An 18,158-nucleotide genomic window follows, 5' to 3' on the forward strand; every position below is an offset into this window, starting at 1 on the left:
GAACTTATCATTTTAAGAAACGAGTCGAAAAACAGGATGCAATTTTTTTTCTTTTTCTCTGGAGGCTGACTGCAAACTGGTGGCAGCAGAGATTTCCCCAGCCGTGTCCGGCCGGGCCCACCCCTCTGAAATTGAACCCCGCTCTCCAGTGACGCTGCCGCAGAGCTGTTTGGAGGGGATAGGAGAGAGTAGTGGGCGCTTTGTTTGGGGGCCGTCCCTCGACTTCTATTAAAGACGAGCGAGCAGGGTTCAAACCCCTTCGACCTCTCGGCGAAATGAACAGGGGAGAGGAAAAAGTTGAGGCGTTAAAAAAAGCAATATCCCAAAGGCTCGGCGGGTAATTCTCGATCACAACTCTTTCCCTGAACTGAGACCTTTTACGTAGTCACCTCAATTATACTGTACCACCTTTGCTCTGAACTTGGGCTTCCTTCCACAGCTCACACTACATGACAGCATGCATTTATACAAATGCCGAGGGAGTCACCGCATCACGGGGAGTATGCTTGTGTGTGTGTGTGTGGCGAGAGGTTTAGTTCCAATTGGAGGCCTCGTTTGCTCTGAGGCATTCTCCGGAGACCCTTATTTGTAGAGGCCTCTTGCCGAGAAGGTTAGGGTGGTAAAAAATGCAGCGCCCACGTTCTTTTTTGCTTTTCTCGACTGGATTTTCTGATCTAAGTGATTGATGTCCCTCTTCCTGTGTTTCTTTTCCCCAACCTCACAGCACAGCCGAATCCGCCAAAAATTCACGAAGGATGGTGGGCGTACAAAGAGGTGGTGCAGGGGAGCTTCGTACCAGGTAAGCCTCGAAACAGCACACACCCATAACCACACGGTGCGCTTGACCCCGAAGTGCAAGCATATTACATATTTAAGATGTCATCGGGGCCACCTTGCCATCGGCGTTGTTTTCTCATTCTGACAAAGACCCTTTCGCCCTTCCCACACAGACGGCAACCTTTTTTCACCGATTGATTGACGGCAGCTCGCTGTTCCTTCACCACCTTTTTCCATCTTGGGCGTCAGGTCCATCTGCACGTCAGGTCAATTATTTTTTCCCGAGATTGTGTTTTTATGCTGAGCCAAGGCGCTTTTGATAAAGCCCGCAGGTGGCAGCGTGCAGGAGTGTGTCTACGTGAGGCGGTGTCTATGCCTACCAGGACCAAATGTGTGCGCACACGCGTAGAACAATTAGGGAAAATTCAAGGAGAGGACTTTTTGTCGGGACTCGGGTCTGGAAGAAATCAAGGTTACGGGAGGTAAAAGGTAGGAGTTTTGTAGATCCCAATATTCTCAACTAATGTTCTGCAAGGTGTCATTCAATTGGAACCCTACTTTCACCCATAGACTGTGTATAAGAAGTGGACGTAGTCATGGTGACGTCACCCATTGGTTTGTGGACTGTTGTTTTAAAGCCTTGGATACAACGATTTCGCCGACGACATCTTGAATAATGACCGTCACCATCTTGACTTTTTGCAACCAATGAACACAAGTTATCATATTTTAAATGTGGAGGAGTGACGTAAAGACGCCGTATACGTCTAAATTACAGTAGCCCCGCCTTAAAACATACTCCTCTTTATGGTCTATTTGACTCTAAATGGACCATCATTTACTAAATGAACATCATGCTGTATTGAAGACGACTTGAAACATAGAGATTGAGACCATAAACTCAGGTTTACAATGTTTACTGAGGTAATAAACCAAGAGAGTAGAGTAATTTTCTCATAGACTTCTATACAATCAGACTTCTTTTTGCAACCAGAAGAGTCACCCCCTGCTGGTCAGTAGAGAGAATGCAAGTTTTAAGACACTTCTGCATCGGCTTCACTCGGCAGAGCTGCCTCCTGCTTTTACCCCAAATGCAGAAGCCACAAAATTACTCTAACAAAGCCATCGCTTCCAATGAACTCCGTGAAACAAATTGGCACCAACTGCCCTATATTACAGAGAATAAAGGAGAAGTTAAATCCTGCATCTCTGATTTCCCCAGCGGAAATGTGACTCTAGACTCCAGTACGTGAGAAAAAAAATCTGAAATATTGCAGCGAATATCAGAGAGGATGGAGTCCAAACGAACAAACCTAGTTTACAATTTTTACCAAATTTCCAGAAAAAAACACAAAAGAAAAAAGCAATTCGATTGTGCCTTTCCACCAACTAATGTAAGCAGTCATCTATATAAAACAGGTGGTGGCACTAAATTGCGATTGCAGGAGAAGACGCCGTGATCAAAGAGCGTCAATCAATTGGTTATTGACCCGCTAATTTCAGCATTGTTGGCATTTAAATGCTAGCTTCCCGTGGCACGTGGTGCGTACGGTCTGTCCGAAATCGGTGGCAAAATTTCTCGAGGAAAAATTCCAAAAAAAAAAGATTTAAAAAAACTGAAGGAGCTGATGGGAACCCAGAGTGATACCGTCTTAATTCTCATTGTCATCATCTCCTCCAAGATGCATGCTACAAGAATACACTTACAAAACAGTCCCAGTCTTTGTGGAGCCAGTGGAGACATATACCACGTAGACCGCTGGGTTACGCCACCCAAATTGTGTCTGTTTCACAAAGCACACAAGGCTTTCCCAGCATTGGCCAGGCATTCATAAATAAGCAGCCGTTTGTTTGTCCTCTTCCCTCTGGCACCAAACCGCTCAGTGGGTTTGTCGCTCCCCGTTTGTCTCTCAGCCGTCTCCCCTCGCACTCGCTTTCACTAACCCGCCGCGCAACAGCTGGAGCCGTCACAACAGCTGGAGCCGTCACAACACCCATTCACGATCCTCCTGTGGCCCCGCGGAGCATTCACAACCCCCGAGATACCTTGCTCTTCAGACGGCAGGCTTTCAATAGCTGGGACGGAAAAAAGAGGAAAGAAAGGTTTGTTTTTTGTTTTTTTCCGCCGAGAGAAATAATGTTGGAGCACAAGTCTTATACTTGGACAGCGACTGGCGATGCAAGAATTCAGCTTGTGCACAGGGGTTTCAGTCATATGCACATAAGCATGGGTCATTTTAGAGTAATAATGTCCTCCGTTAGAGCAGCACTGCACCGCAACGAGTATCATCTAACCTTTCCTCATCTACACTTTCACATATAGAAACCCATTAGTGCTGTTGTATCGACTTTTAAAAAATATATATATCATCTGACAGTTCCGGTGGGGATCTTAAGGAAAGTTGTATGCATTCGATCGGCAGCCAAAGTAATATTGTGGAAATTGAAAAGGAAATAATGCTTGTCCCTCGCTGGGAAAGGCACTAACGTGACTGCAAGACTCCACTCAACTCGGGTACCGTAGTGCTATCCGAGCGCTAAGCCCTCTCCACTTCTTTCCACCTGTTAATGGCCCATTTCTCTTTCCAGCGGAGGTCAAAAGCTGCATCTTTGAGACGTTCGCACTCCCAAGGTTAGCAAAGCAAATGCAATCACTTTCTCCGGCCCGTGTCACTGCGGGCTGACCTTTTTGGAATACTGCCATAGCTCTCTCAATTGGCTTTAAATTCGGTAAAGGTCAGATATGACCCTTAAGTGGCGCGTCACATTTTTCCCTCTTTGCTCTCGCCTCCTCCTCCTTTCTACACGTCCGGCTGAGCCGTTTCATTTCAGTCCTGGGTCCCTCATTTCACCGTTAATTAATGGATGGCGTGTGGGACACGTGTGATTTACTTAATTTCAGCGCTCGTTAGTTTGTGTCTGGTGTGCGCTTTTATGATTTAACTGAACCTTAATTAACACGGTGCAGTGCAACTTCCAACTTGAGCGCCTGCTGTGTCACGAAAGTCTATGTGAGCCTATCATAATGTCACGGGACGAAAATAGAAGCTTCCAATTAAGCCAGCTAATAAGCGGTCATTGTAATGCTCCGGAGTTATTCAGGGGAATATATGAGTATTGTTTTTGAATTGTTCGCATGGAACCATCGGTGTGATTGCAGATTATCATTCATTGATGCGGGTCAGTCTGTATTTCATGACATAAGCAGGTTATTAGGACTTAATTGCATCGTAAATATAATACAAAAATAAATATTAAACAAAAATCTGAAGAAAAAAGCTTAATTGTTATCATATGTATGGGACTTAAAACTGCTTTGGGTGTTTTGAAACAAGTGCATTTCATGTGTGTTACTTTTTCCACTGTACAGTCTCAGTAGATTTAGTGGATCAGGACTGGGACTGATCCACAATGATCACTGTGAGTCAGCCTGATGCGTTTTTCCGGTCATTCTGCGTTTATGTCAGCAACATTTTGCAGGTGTATCAAAACCCCTGGAGTGCTGCTGTTTTCATTTTGACACATTTTAACTTAAAAGGTGCTACATCTTAAATTCAGAGCCTAAATGTGATGAAGGGATTGCCTCCACACGGCTCTCAACATGGTGACGTGGCCCTCGTGGACCGTGGACAAAGTAGAAAGGGCTACTTGCTCTGGGGGACGGACCCGCCGGTTTAAAAACGTGGAATAGACGCAAAGTGTCATTGCAAAGAGTTAAGAAAATGGGAGAGCGTCTTCATTCCCTGCTCAGGTTGACATCACCCCACTACATCTTTACATAAAAATAGTTGTTTGCACCTTTAAGTTCTCATGTCCAGGCTGTTGAGAGGTGCCGTGGAAATCCTGTCCAAATTGTGCCTGCTGCTGTCGATCGGCACCCACGCTGCTTAACTCACAGAGAATTATTTTCTCAATAAAGCGGGACACTTGTGGAAAATGTGGGATGGAAGGAGATCATCAAAGGAAAGCTTTTTGATCTGGGTCTGAATCTTTTTTTCAATACCGAGCAGGGAATTGAATTCTTTCATCCCTGATTTGTTTTACAAAATACGTGTTACGATGCCAGCTTTTAGAGTTGGTACAAAAACAAAACCACCACTTCTTTCTTTGGCTCTCTGTGACTCTCAGAGATCATCAGAATGATGCGTGTTCGGCAACGAGATCAGTAAAGCCGACCAAAACCCTTTTTTATGGGCTGTCTTGATCCGATTGCACGCGGCCCCCGTGTGACGGGACATCAGCATGGGCGAGGCAGAGGCGGGGGGGGGGGGGGGCAGCTGGTTAATGCGATTTCATACACTTCATTTACCACACACTTTTATACTCATGCTTACTCGTTCTTTGTCTTACACTGCATGTTAGTACTTTGTTTTGTACCTCTGCACCTCATGTGTAGTCTGAATGCGGCAATAATCGTTTCTTTTTGCGTTTAGACCAAGATGAACAATTCTATTCCTCTATGCACAGCACTGTGTACAGTTTGGATGTTGGAGGTCTATCTTGTCTCTTACACCCTGCATCCTTTCATTGGCTTGATTTTTGCATACGGGGCTGTAGTAGCCAGGACCTTTCAAATACTAGTGCATTTTGTTGTTGTCGGCGGTAACCTTGGAGACAAATACTGTGCGTTTACTACAAATTGTCTCACAATAAAAGCCACCCCACGTGTCTTCATTTGGATGCTTTTCATTTGAAGTAGCACAAAGTTTGCATTAGCAGTAAGTTAATGCAGCTCTGGTACAACTGTAGGACAGTGAATACCGTAATGTTGGAACTGAATTTAAAGCTGAAGGGCAATTCAGTGAAATACATTTCTCTAAAAATTAGTATAGGTAAAATTAAGCACATTTTTCAAAAGCTTTCTGTCAGTACATTAATTGAATACCCCTATTATAGAGATATTTACAGAATGAAAGTACATCGCTGACTACAGCAATGACCATAAATAATTTCTCTTGACATCTAAATGCTGTGTCAAACTGCCAGGAATGAAATTCTGGCAAGGAAACACTGAATATTTGTTTTCATCATTTATATTGTTGGCATGGCCAAATTTCCAAATTTAGAAAATAATAGCTTTAGTTCGTTATATTTGTTCATTTCTGATATCAGAAACAGGAATTGACAAACCAATTTTAACTCAAGGTCCACTTGCTCACTTGTTCCAGAGCTTTTGACCCTACCACCGTTCTTCATCAGCAGACGGAGTCCACTTAGTTGTCTCGGAACTGTCAAACTTCTCATTATTCTTTGCACTTTTAGGACCTTTTGTCCATGTTTAACACTTCAGTAAAGTTCCTCTACCAATGAGACTGTGTGATACTGTCAAAGGCTCTGGAACAAATGAGTAAGTAGTCCAAGTTGTTTAACCCTTGACATGACTCCCTGTTTTCAGTGGTATTGCCACAGCCCTGCTATGTGCTGCTCACTGCCCAACGGTCCCACTCCCAACTCTTCAAATACCGACGCTTAGTCTGTGGCCCCAGTCTTCAAACGAGGACGCTCTAGGTTTGCCTCTAGCGCCAATTTTGGACCGTTCCGTTCGTATATAATGTATTTTCAAAATAAACTTCCATGTTCACAAGAAACGTACAGCCCCCCCCCCCCCCGTGTCTCTTTAAAGTAAACTTTGTTTACATAATGTCTAGATTTACTTGGTCAGGTTTAGGTAACAAAACTACGAACATTATGGTTTGGGTTAAAATAAGTGAGTTTGCTATATAAAATAAGTATGCTTGTTCCGTAACTTACGTATGTGGCGAAGTTAAGTGTGTGTTGCCCCACCCGGGGCTTAGGATAGAGCTGTGGAGGAGGAGGAGGGGGGAGGAGGATGGAGAGAGGAAGAGCCGGAACTGCGGGAGAGTGATGAGAGCTTACAGACAGGGCAGGGCACGGGATGAGAGTGAGAGTGCTCGGAGAGACTGACACAAGGATGCTTTTATGGAGCTAATGGTGTAACAGTGGAATTGCTCTGTCTTTCAAACACACACAGTCATTACAGCCCTCCATTTGATACGATTTGTCTGAGTGGTCCATATTATCCAGCGTGGCTTTATTGTTGTTGATTCAGGATTGAAATCTTTAACTGCCAACTCATACTGTACGTGCGGAAATGTTTGGGATGAGTGACGATTGTAATTCTGTTTGTCACTGTTACACATCCAATAATTAGGCTCATTTCGAGCAAATTACATAATTCAAAGTGATTAGAATTGTAAACCGTTTTCATGATAATTTACTAATACCTGCTGTTATTCTAAACAAATTATCCAACGTTATCATCTACACTGATTTGTATCCCCGCATGCAGATTGGGGTTTTTGTTTACTGCTCCCACGGGATCCTGTATCTGCCTCTACCCCCAACACAACGTTAAAAAACTAATAACAAAGGGTACATTCTGTTCATATGATGTTGAATTTAAACATTTAAAGTGGAATGTTTACTCTGGCTGCCCTGCTGTACGGAGGAGATCAGCGGACTTTCACCCATGTCATGTGTGAAATCAAGTCAAAATTGACATATTTGTCACTTAAATTCCATACTTTAAGAAACGCCACTTTAAGCAAAACCACTATCTTCTCCTAAACCTAACTGAGTAGTTTTGTTGCCTCAACACCACAGGGGCTTTGCCAGGTGAACTGATCATTCGTTGTTGCTGGACGTTCGTAGGAAAACACACACACAAAAAAAGAAATCTTCATCAATAGAGCCGCGGGTCAGATTCAAACCGGGGCCGCTGCAGTAAGGACTCAAGGTATCCTCAAACAATGGCTCATAAGTCATGTTTTCCTACAAAAGCCAGCAACACGTGTCAATTTCTGCTCATTACATGCATACTGTCTTTTTAATATAAACTTCCACCTTCACAGGAAACAATCCAGTTAGGTTGAAGCAACACAACTACGTAGTTAGGTTTAGGCAACAAAACTACGTAGTTAGGTTTAGGAAAAGATTGGGAAAGTACGTAAGTTACGTGACAAATGAATCAATCCTGACTTCTCGTTCCACAAAGCAGACTCCAGGGTGAAAGATCTTTTTTTTCTTTCTATCTAGTCCAGAAAGAAGCGGGATGGCCCACTCGTTAGTTACTTTGGGGGTTGATTTGCAAGTGATGAAACCTCACAAACCCCCACCATGCTCACAAATATATGTTGAAATGAGCAATTTTTGAAAGGTTTTTCCATTGAAGAGAGTTTGGCGGTTCCTGTTTGGAACAAAACTCAGTGCACTTACTGAAAGAACATTTTGTGTCAGCCATTCCTTTGATTTTAAATGGGATAAAAACCTGTTTGTTGACTAATGTGTGCTGCGCTCTAGTTAGGATTACTGTTGTGCTCTTTGCCGTTAACGAAGCGCAGAAGACAGCCCCTCCTTCACGAACATGAGCGCATCCGATCTAATCATCCGACCTTATCGTACATCGCCACATCCGACGCTTTTCTTTTCCAACCCCCTCGCCGGAGCATTTTAGTCACAGCTTCTCATCACCAGATTTGAGTTTAATCCTGTGTTTTCCCCTCCTCGCGCTCTTGTTTGATAGACACTTTTGCTTGCAGCAATCAAACGAGCAGCTGCAGTTTTTTCTAGCAGGCTCATGAACTGATTAACCTTTTTTTTTGTAATTCAACATCTCACTGAGACAAGAACCAAGCACCAATTATAGAATTTCAGCCAATAGTTTTAAAGTCCAAAAAGCTGTGTTGCGACAAATCACCTTAAGGTTTTTTTTATTTTTTCACTGAATACTCCAGCTAAGCCTCTCTCTAAATCAATGGAGGCTAATTGCAGGTACTTTGTAAAAGTCTGGCGGGGAGTGAGCTCTTCTTCAAGTGACAATCGCTGATCGAAAACCAATTAAAGGCACAGACACCACCGGTCGGGGGGTAGGGGGGGGGGGGGGGGCTACGCACCATTTGCCCGCCAGCAGGTTTATGGGAAGAAAATGGATATCCAATATTACACATGGCCAGCTTGTTTTGAGTGCACCCGAGACAGCCCTCTGCACGGGAGGTGGAAATGAGGCTGTGGTAGTTTAATGTTGAGGTGTCCACAAAAGGAACGGATAGCACTTTGGATCAGTTTGACGCAGCACATTTTATAAATATGAAAGGAAAGAAAAATCTTTAATTTTTTTTTGTGAGGCCAGATATGTTTTCAGTATGTATGTATACCTGTCACGGGGCATGATGAGGACTCAAGCGCAGACAGTCAGAGTAGGGGAAAAAAGGTCTTTAATAGCTCACAAACAAAAACAGGTAATCCAAGGACAAGACAAAAGACGAGGGGGAAAATCCGGCAGGACAAGGCAGGGCAGACAGACTGGGAAACCGGGAACAGGATGAGCAAAACGGGCGGGTAGGTAGGAAACAAACACAATGATCTGGCAGTGAGTGCGTGAAAGACAGGGGTTTAAATAGTGAACTAGGCAGAGTGAACAGGTGAGAGTAATGAGCTGATGAGGTGAGTGTGACTGGCAGGTGCACTGAATGAACTGATTAGGTGAGTGAGGAGCTACAGAAAGAAACAAAGACACAGAACACACAGGGCAAAGCCTGATCGTGACAATACCGCACTAAAATCTGTTTCAAATGTTTTTATGGTGAAGCATGATTTTATATATATAAAGCATAATGTCAAAAGACTGCATTCAAAATGGTTGAAAACAATGATATAAAAATAAAATAAAGAAATACTATTTTATTTGTATAACAAATGAATAAATAAATGACAACAATACTTGAAAAAATATCGTAATAATAATAATGCTGACATGATGACAATCATAAGTCTTGCCTGCATATCAAAATACTGCAACAATATCAGGCAGAAAGGGGGAAAGGAAAGCAAGCAGATAGAAACAAGAAGAAAGAGGGAAAGGAAACGGCTGTTAAGAGGACATGAGGAAAGGAAAGCAGGAGAGGGGAGGAGAGAATGAAAGGGGGTATGAATACAGGAAAAGAGACAATGCATTTATTTTAGCATCCAAAAAAACCCAGTCGGTGGAATTATTACATTCACTCATTCTGCTGTTGTACCTGGCCACCTCCTGCATGTTAGAGGCCCTCCAGTGCACGGAAGACGTGTCTCTTGTCTCAGAACAAAAGCTCTCTCCTCTTGAACCCATGTCCCGGTGTCTCCTTGTGTTGCTGCTTTTCTGTCAAACCGAATGCGCGTATGACGGAGCTCACATTCAGCCTGTTCCCACTCAAAGGAATTCTGTGGCACAAAAAGCCTGCTCACTGTCAGAGAGGCCTGGAGGAACTCTGGGGCTGCTCAGCAAGCCTACGCACAATCCACATACAGAAATACAAACACAAACATTGTAGACAATACACACTCGTACTGAATCCGTACATAATGTATTATACAATACAATATAAACATCAAATAACGATGGATAAATAAAAGAAGAAAAAACATGGAGGATTTATACTGTAGTATTTATTAGAAATATATTAATTAACAGTCATCAACAGAAGAGATAAATCAAAATAACAAGAAATGAGATAAATCCCCACAAATCTTTATTTTTATTTACTGCAGACAATTTTTAAGTGATCAGAAGATTTAAAATCATTAACAAACCAATCCAAGTTTACTGCAGTGATAAGTATGATCAGGTTAACTATCTCAGAAATGGAAGAATTTAAATGATCCATGTAAAAACAAAAAAACGTGTGAAATGTCAAAGCAAGGAATGTCATTTATCTTGAGTGGTAACCGATTAAAAAAATAAATAGAAATCGAACAATTGTATTTGACACGGCATGAGAATTTTTTTTTCCAATGTTTCAACTGTCACATTTTTAAGCAATTCTGCAACAGGTATTCTTATGAATTACTTTAAAACAAGTTTCTTTTAAGAATTGCGTGATTTAATACATTTAGAGTGTGGTTTATCTATAATACACAAGGTTAACAGATCACTATCTGATTCAACATTTGAGTACATTAAGATGTTTTGGATTAACTGAATCCGAGCTACAGGAATCCTTTTACAAGTCTTACTATACTCTCCACAACTACAATTTACATTATTTTTAGCTACAGAAGCCATATAGTCTAAAAGGTGCGTTGCAATCCAATAAATCATTAACAAACAAAATCCACGTGGAGGAAAATTAATTAGAAAGGTGCACTCAGTAGAGTGGTGGCAATGCGCCGGGGGTGGATGAAATCCGCCCTGAGATGCTGAAGATGCTGAGATGAGATGCTGAAGGCGTTGGACACTGTTGGGCTGTCTTGGCTGACACGCCTCTTCAATGTCGCATGGGGGTCGGGATCAGTGCCCATGGACTGGCAGATCGGGGTGGTGGTTCCCATTTTCAAAAAGGGGGGCCGGAGAGTGTCCTCGAACTATCGGGGTATCACATTACTCAGCCTGGCACGCCCAACTGGTAGGAGACCCCGGGGAAGACCCAGAACACGCTGGAGGGATTACATCTCCCAGCTGGCCTGGGAACGTCTCGGGATCCCCCTGAATGAGTTTGAAAATGTTGCGGGGGGATGGAAGTCTGGGTCAGCCTGCTGAAGACAATGGAGTGCAGATCTCTGCCAGATGTGGCTGCAGCAACCACTGCTGTATTGTCTTGATTTAATACAACCCACAATTGGTTAACCACCAACAGTTTTCCTCCTCACTATGGGCGCAGAGCAGCGCCTGGGGGGGGGGGGGGTCAGCGATGCATTCCGCCGTGTTAACACTAGCGGCCCCACTAGCGGCTGGGGGCCACAACCACGATGTCGCCACAACCACGAGAGGTCCTTGAGAATGCAGCCACAACTAAAGGTTATGCAGTTTGCTGCAGCAGAATGCGAGACTAGCAGTGGACAGACACGGACACTCACTAACTCATTCACTCACTTAGGGACGGAAACGATCGCATTATCCCCCTGGCATGAATAAAAAAAAAAATCTGAAATTGCAGAATGTATTTGTGAAAAAGCTAAACTTAGAAGGTATCTTGCTTACCGTAAACTCTGTTTAGAAGAAACTCAAGCTCTCTTACTTTTCTAAACAAGGACCGTGGCAGAAGAAACCACAGAATTGGGCTGTGACAAATATGCTTTTTGCTATTCCATGTTTTAGAATTCTAACCATTGATTCGAATGCAGAAGCTTTGATCCCACCATTTTCATATTCTTTTATCCAGCTGTGATGTTCGCAAACCTACAGTGGAAAATAAATAATTCCAACAATTTTAGCAGAGAGGAGAACATGTGGGGATACTGTTAAGGCATTATTTACATTTTTGGTGACCTCCTGTCAATTGTGAATGGGATTTCTGGAAAATCCTACACACACACACACACACTCCATCTGGCTGAACAAGATCAACATCAACACATACACATAAACACTTGCAAAAAGATACGTACTTGTGTACACACAGTGACAGCTGTGGGTATTAAGTGACAGTGTGATGGATGGGGTTCATACAGCATGGACCTGTATTTACCCTCCACTGACTGACAGCAGGGAGAGGAGAGAAGGAAAGGAAACCGGCGAAAACAGGAGAGAGAAGAGGAACTGGGACAAATGAAGGGATGAAGTAGGAGGAGAACATAGGCAGATGAAGAGAAGACGAGTGGAGGGGAGAGGAAAGATGAGAGCAAAATGAGGGAGATGGTGAGAGACAAAAAGTAATTATAAAACAAAGGATGTAAGTGAAGGGGAAAAGAGAAAAGGAAGACACCACCAAAACAAGAGAGAAGAAGAAATGACTGCAGAGGGTGAAAAGAGAACAGGGAAGATGAAAAAAAGGAGATGAGCTGACGGGGAATATGGTGGACGGCCAGGGAAGGGTATATGAGAAGTCAGGTCCTAGACCAAGTGAGGCGATGAAAGTAGAGGCAGTCGAGTGGAGGTTAAGGGAAAAAGATCGGGGGGGATAAATAGAGTTGAGGGTTGGAAGGAGGGGTGGGGGATTTTCTTAAAGAGCCACGCAAAGAAAGAAATTGAAAAGAAATACTCCCCGTGGTTGATAGTAACCCTGCAGTGATGGGTGCAGACCCCTTTCATCAAATCCTGTAATTCCACAGGTCGGCGTCAGTCTGTCAATCACCACGGCCACAGCAAGCACCACCGGCTTGGAGAACTTTCTTTTCACACTCTCCTTCTTTTGATCTGCGCTGATAACTTGAGATGTGCTCGGTCGAAAGCGGCCGTCTGGGTTACTCTGTCCATTTCACTCCATTTGTATTTCAATCTGCCATTTTTTCAACTTTGCTCTTTTTTCCACCTCTCTTTCTTCGTCAGTTCCTTGATGTCCTATTTTCTCTTTCACGCTCTTGCCTTCCAAATATCGGCCAAATATCAGCTTTCTTTATTCAGCTAATTAATTATTTAGCTTCATCAACAGTGCAGCAACTCTCTTTCAAAGGCCAAAACCACCTCAAGCTAGCGTAAAAACGTAGTTTTGCGCAATTTAGTAACTTTCATAGAAATGCGCGTGCAAACATGTGAATGGAAACAGGACTACAGATGGCGTATGTTTTGAATAGCTTTTCAAAATCTTTTGACAGAGTCAAACTTCTTCAAACCGATCTATTTCTATGTGTATTCTTAAGCTGTAGTGTGTTGTGCCCTCAGGGCCACAGTACCGCTAATGAGTTACAAATTCTTGGGTGTTTTTACATCACAGCATATGATTCACATCATGCTTTGCGGTCTTTTTACTTCCTCGTTCATAATAACGTGTATATCATACATTATAATTGTTTGGGGTATCTACAAATTAAGGCTCAGTATTTTTCGTGGATATAGCTACGAATGCAGGATGAGACCAACTTGAAAAATTCCCCTCAAGCATCAGTTTTGGACGTGTCGGGGACAGCGAAACGACATAGTTAGCATTAAGAAAAGATCGTGGCTGCCAACGTGAAGAAGGAGTCATGTGACTATAGTGAGTCAAGTGACTAAAGAATTGAAACACGTGACTATTGACTTTCGTGAGAAACTGAGTCAACGTTGACTTTTCGTTGACTTTTTGTTTAACATGAGACACTATCACTGGTTTTAAGTCCTGTGTTTGTTTGACCCCTCCCACCTGCCCTGTGTGGATCCTGCTCTTTATGCCACGTCACTTGCTCTGAGCGCGTAAACAAGGTAGCGGATAGGTTTATGTTGGAGTTAATTGAGCCCGGACGCAGAAGGGCACCCACCAAGAGTCGGTATCTGGTGGCAACATCTGGTTCTGACGAGGGAAGCTAATGCTGAGGTGCCTTTTAACTTGCGTTCTTTCTACTGGCCATCAGGGGGCGACTCCTCTGGTTGCAAAAACAAGTCTGAAGTCTATGAGAAAATGACTCTACTTCTCACTTGATTTATTACCTCAGTAAACATTGTAAACATGAGTTTATGGTCTCAATCTCTAGTTTCAAGTCTTCTTCAATACAGCATGATGTTCATTTAGTAAATTATGGTCCATTTAGAGTCAAATAGACCATAAAGCAGGGTATGCTTTGGGGCGGGGCTACCTTGTGATTGACAGGTCGCTCCCACTACGAGTAGCCGTATGCGGCATCCCTGCCTCACTCCTCCGCAGTCCAAATATGGTCACTTCCGCTCGCTGGTTGCAAAAACCCAAGATGGCGACGGTCAAAACGGCGAACTCGAGGCTTCAAAAAACACAACGATGACTACGTCCACTTCTTATACACAGTCTACACGGTATTTGAAGAGTTATGTGCGAGAACGGGTTGCACATTGTGTGAAGGCAAATGTCTTACAGACAGACTGTCAGTGTTGTAGATCCACATTTTACATTTGTGAATCGTTCTCTTGTTAGCCAATGCACATTTATTCATAGCCGTGGAGAGGAAAATAATTTGACACATCTTTGCCAATTATTTAGGCTTTTATCCACCAGCTTGAAAAAGCAGGACTGGCGGAAGACAATCAAGTACATGGCATACACACTTAACCTTTGGAACCCTGACGATCTCACTGTGACACACACTGGACACATGGAGTAGATAATGTAATCAGACAGTTGTAATTCAAAATAAATATATTAAAATCTCCTGGAGACAATATCAATTCGGTGTGGGGTGGGGATCCGCTGATGGGTTGCTTTATATCTCACCACGGGCATCTTTGCCTAATAGCATTTTTCTTGTAGTGATACTGACACTATGGACAGAGGGGATTACAATTTGCGATATAAGTCAAATAAATCCGTCGCCGTCTGAGCCCGGCGCAGGACAAAGGAGATTACAGAGGAAAAATACCCGATTACATCTAGTTTGCCTCATCCGCCCTGTTCCCCGTTTATTTTTATGGGATGTATGCTCCTCTGTCTGCGGCTGTGTTTGTGCGTTCAGCCTCTCAGAGTGGCATCTTGGAGAATTATTGCACAGTGTGTGTGTGTGTATGCAGAGCAGCTGTGTACCTGCAGTACAGTAAGTTGCTGATGTCTGTGCTCCGGTCTTTCCTTCCATTCACATTGCCTCGGTAAACAGTGTTTACTCCTTGCAAACACCTCCCGGAGGGAAACGAGACGCACGCAATGCTGGGGACAGATTGCTCACAAATGCCACAAAGTGCTTTATGATTCACCTCCGCTCCTTCATACATCATTTTTTAGTAACGTGAAAAACAAACCAATAAAATACAAGTCACGTTTTTCTGATCGTTTGCTGGCTTTGGTTTACGGTTTTTACAACAGTAACCAAACCCTGCAGCCGGAGGCAGGTAAATAAAAAGATCACTCTGGAGTGACTCGCTGTTGATAAAACTTCTGCTTCTGCAGAGGTGTGACAGAGGAATGCAAAAGCCGAGCACCATATCACGGGCTTGCGTCTGCCCTGCTCGGAGAGATGTAAAGATTAGGCCGCATCCTCGGGGCCGTGTGCGTTCTTTCCATTTCGCTTACGAAGGCAGAACAACGGCGTGCATAGTAAGTGTGAGGTGGCTGGCGGAGGTTAAAAGGGTGTCTGAAGACATTTTGCAGAGTGCTCCGGCAGACACTGATGCCTTCAAACGCAGACGGATCAATGGCGGTCAAAACGCACAGGAAGCTCCAGGAAATAGCTGCTTTACTGTCTACTTGGGCAGTTAGTTTTCGAACAGCAGAGTACAAGAGCAGGCTGAATTTACTGGCAACCGAATGAGTTTAACTGTGATGATTAGTACAGGTTCAGGTTACACATAACTGGTGTTCAACAGGATTTAAAGGGACAGTTAAACCCAAAATCCAAAATAATATTTTTCTCCTTACCTGTAGTTCTATTTAGCGATCTAGATTTATTTGGTGCGAGTTGCCAATAGTGGTGTAATGGAGCACTGTCGATCCGTGATCCGTACGGATCCCCCCCCCCCCCCCAACACAGTGTGAAATAAAGTTTTACTGACGATCGTTATCCCTCAATATTCAGTAAAATATGTGATCAGGACATCATAATTCATCCTTTTCTAGTTGCAGATATCTGATAATGTTACATTGTAAACAACCAAAACGTGTTTAAATTGACAGGAGGAGAACTGGTAACGATGGTGTTGCCACTAACAAAGGTTATGTTTAGTTACATTATGATCCCCTGGCAAAAGAAAATCACTATCATTCTAATGCTTCAGTCGGCCCAAACCGCACCTTCCTGCAAGTCGTTAAAGTGAAACAGTTGCAGTTTTAACCATGCGGTAAACAATGTGAAATTAAATAAAACAACTCCGGTTTAGGCAACAAAACCACTTGGTTTAGGGTTAAAAAAAAGGTATGTACCGTGTAAGTCAGGTTTATAAGTAAAGTACGTAAGTTACGTTGTACGCATTTCACGCTATACGCTAATGTTATACGCAATTCATGTTATACGCACGTAACGTTAAACTCAAGAAAGGAATTTTGCAAGTAATAGGCGCGTTCGACTTAAGCCAGGCGTGCGCAGAATCGATCAACGGCGATCGGCGCACACTGCATGCTGGGTAGATTTGCGTCCGACTTGCTCTGACGTCATGAAAACGTGCGTAACGATGATCTCACGTGAGCGAGGCGGCCGCAGATTTTAGAGCCAGGCGCTGCAGTTGCTCTCCACTGACTGCGTGACCCCAGGGCATGATGGGAAACTTCTTGCTGTCTTCGGACAGCAAGCTGATTGGCTCTTAGATTTTCTTTAGTGGAAAAGGTGGGCGACCGTGGCTCACTGGGTTAAGAGGGTTGGCTGGTGACCACAAGGTCGGCTGTTTGAGCCTTGGCCTTTCACGTGTCATGTGTCGCCTGTCAAAGACAGCCCACTGCTCCCCATATATAGGGATGGGTCAAATGCAGAGACAAAATTATCCTTAATTAACAGGATAAATATAGTATAAACAAATTTAAATCCAAATTTTGTGTCTAATTGTAATACTTAACGCTAGATTGTTGGCTATTCGTCTCATTTTGTGCAATAACAATAATAATATATAAGGTTATTTATTTAGCATCTGTAAATAAAGATATTTATTGAGAAAGCCTACATCCTACTTGATGTCAACATGTTTTCAGTCAGAGCACTGGAATGTGTCCATCGATTAATGATTGTGAAGCATCACAAAACGTATTAACAGAAAAGCACAAGTGTCACTGACGGAAACTTGCAGCGTTGCTTTTCCTCGGTGTGTAGCCTGTTTATGTAGCTGTGATGTTTGGACTGTTGGTTCAGTTTTTAAATTTCTTAAATTTACGGTTGTATGATTTAGAAATGACGCTATCTTCACATATATTTATTTATATAAATGTTTAAATAAATATGACATCCAAGAACTAAAATATGCCCAATCTTATATCTTCAATTATAATAATAACATAGTTAAATATATAAAAAGACATCCAAACTTAAAGACCAGCAATTTTGGGGTTAAGTGTCTTGCTCAAGGACACATCAACATGCTCCTAGCGGAGCCGGGGATCAAACCGCCGCTCCTCTGATTGAAGGACGGCCCTGCGCTCCACTTAGCCACAGTCGCCCAAGATCAGTTCTAGACTATGGCTGTGTGGCTTATAGGTCGGCGTCTAAAACCTTGTTGGGAAAACTGGATGTAATACAAGTGTCAAGAATATGTAGTGGGGTCTTTAAAACAACATCTGTGCCAGCATTGTAGGTAGAAATGGGGGAAATGCCGTTGGAGTTGAGAAGAATACAGATCATGATGACATATTGGGTCAGTTTACAAGGACATAACAACCATCCAACAATAAGTGCAATTGAGCCATGCTGGGAACATGACAAAAAGGCCAACAAAGAGCTTTGGTTGGGTTGTTAAGAAGAAGGCTAGTGAATTAGGTTATAGGAATTATTCTCCAACTGTGGTTCTCTCAGCTATTCCTCTTTGGTTACTGCCACATCCTGACATTGATCTTGGCCTCCTTGAACTGATGAGAGATGAACGTTGGGGAAACTGT

The 18,158-nt window shown here is 43.1% G+C and overlaps 1 protein-coding gene across 1 annotated transcript in view; it reads left to right on the plus strand.

Moving 5' to 3' along the window:
- ca10a (carbonic anhydrase Xa) overlaps window positions 1-18,158 on the plus strand; it is a 194,462-nt gene that overhangs the window by 22,445 nt on the left and 153,859 nt on the right. Inside the window, exon 2 of the mRNA XM_076093030.1 lies at window positions 725-799. Within this exon, the coding sequence (XP_075949145.1) occupies window positions 725-799 (75 nt within the window). The remainder of the gene's footprint in view (window positions 1-724; window positions 800-18,158) is intronic.

The sequence above is a fragment of the Anarhichas minor genome, unplaced genomic scaffold (assembly GCF_050575085.1).
Source record: "Anarhichas minor isolate MPS153535 unplaced genomic scaffold, ASM5057508v1 ptg000017l, whole genome shotgun sequence".
Taxonomy (NCBI): Eukaryota; Metazoa; Chordata; class Actinopteri; order Perciformes; family Anarhichadidae; genus Anarhichas; species Anarhichas minor.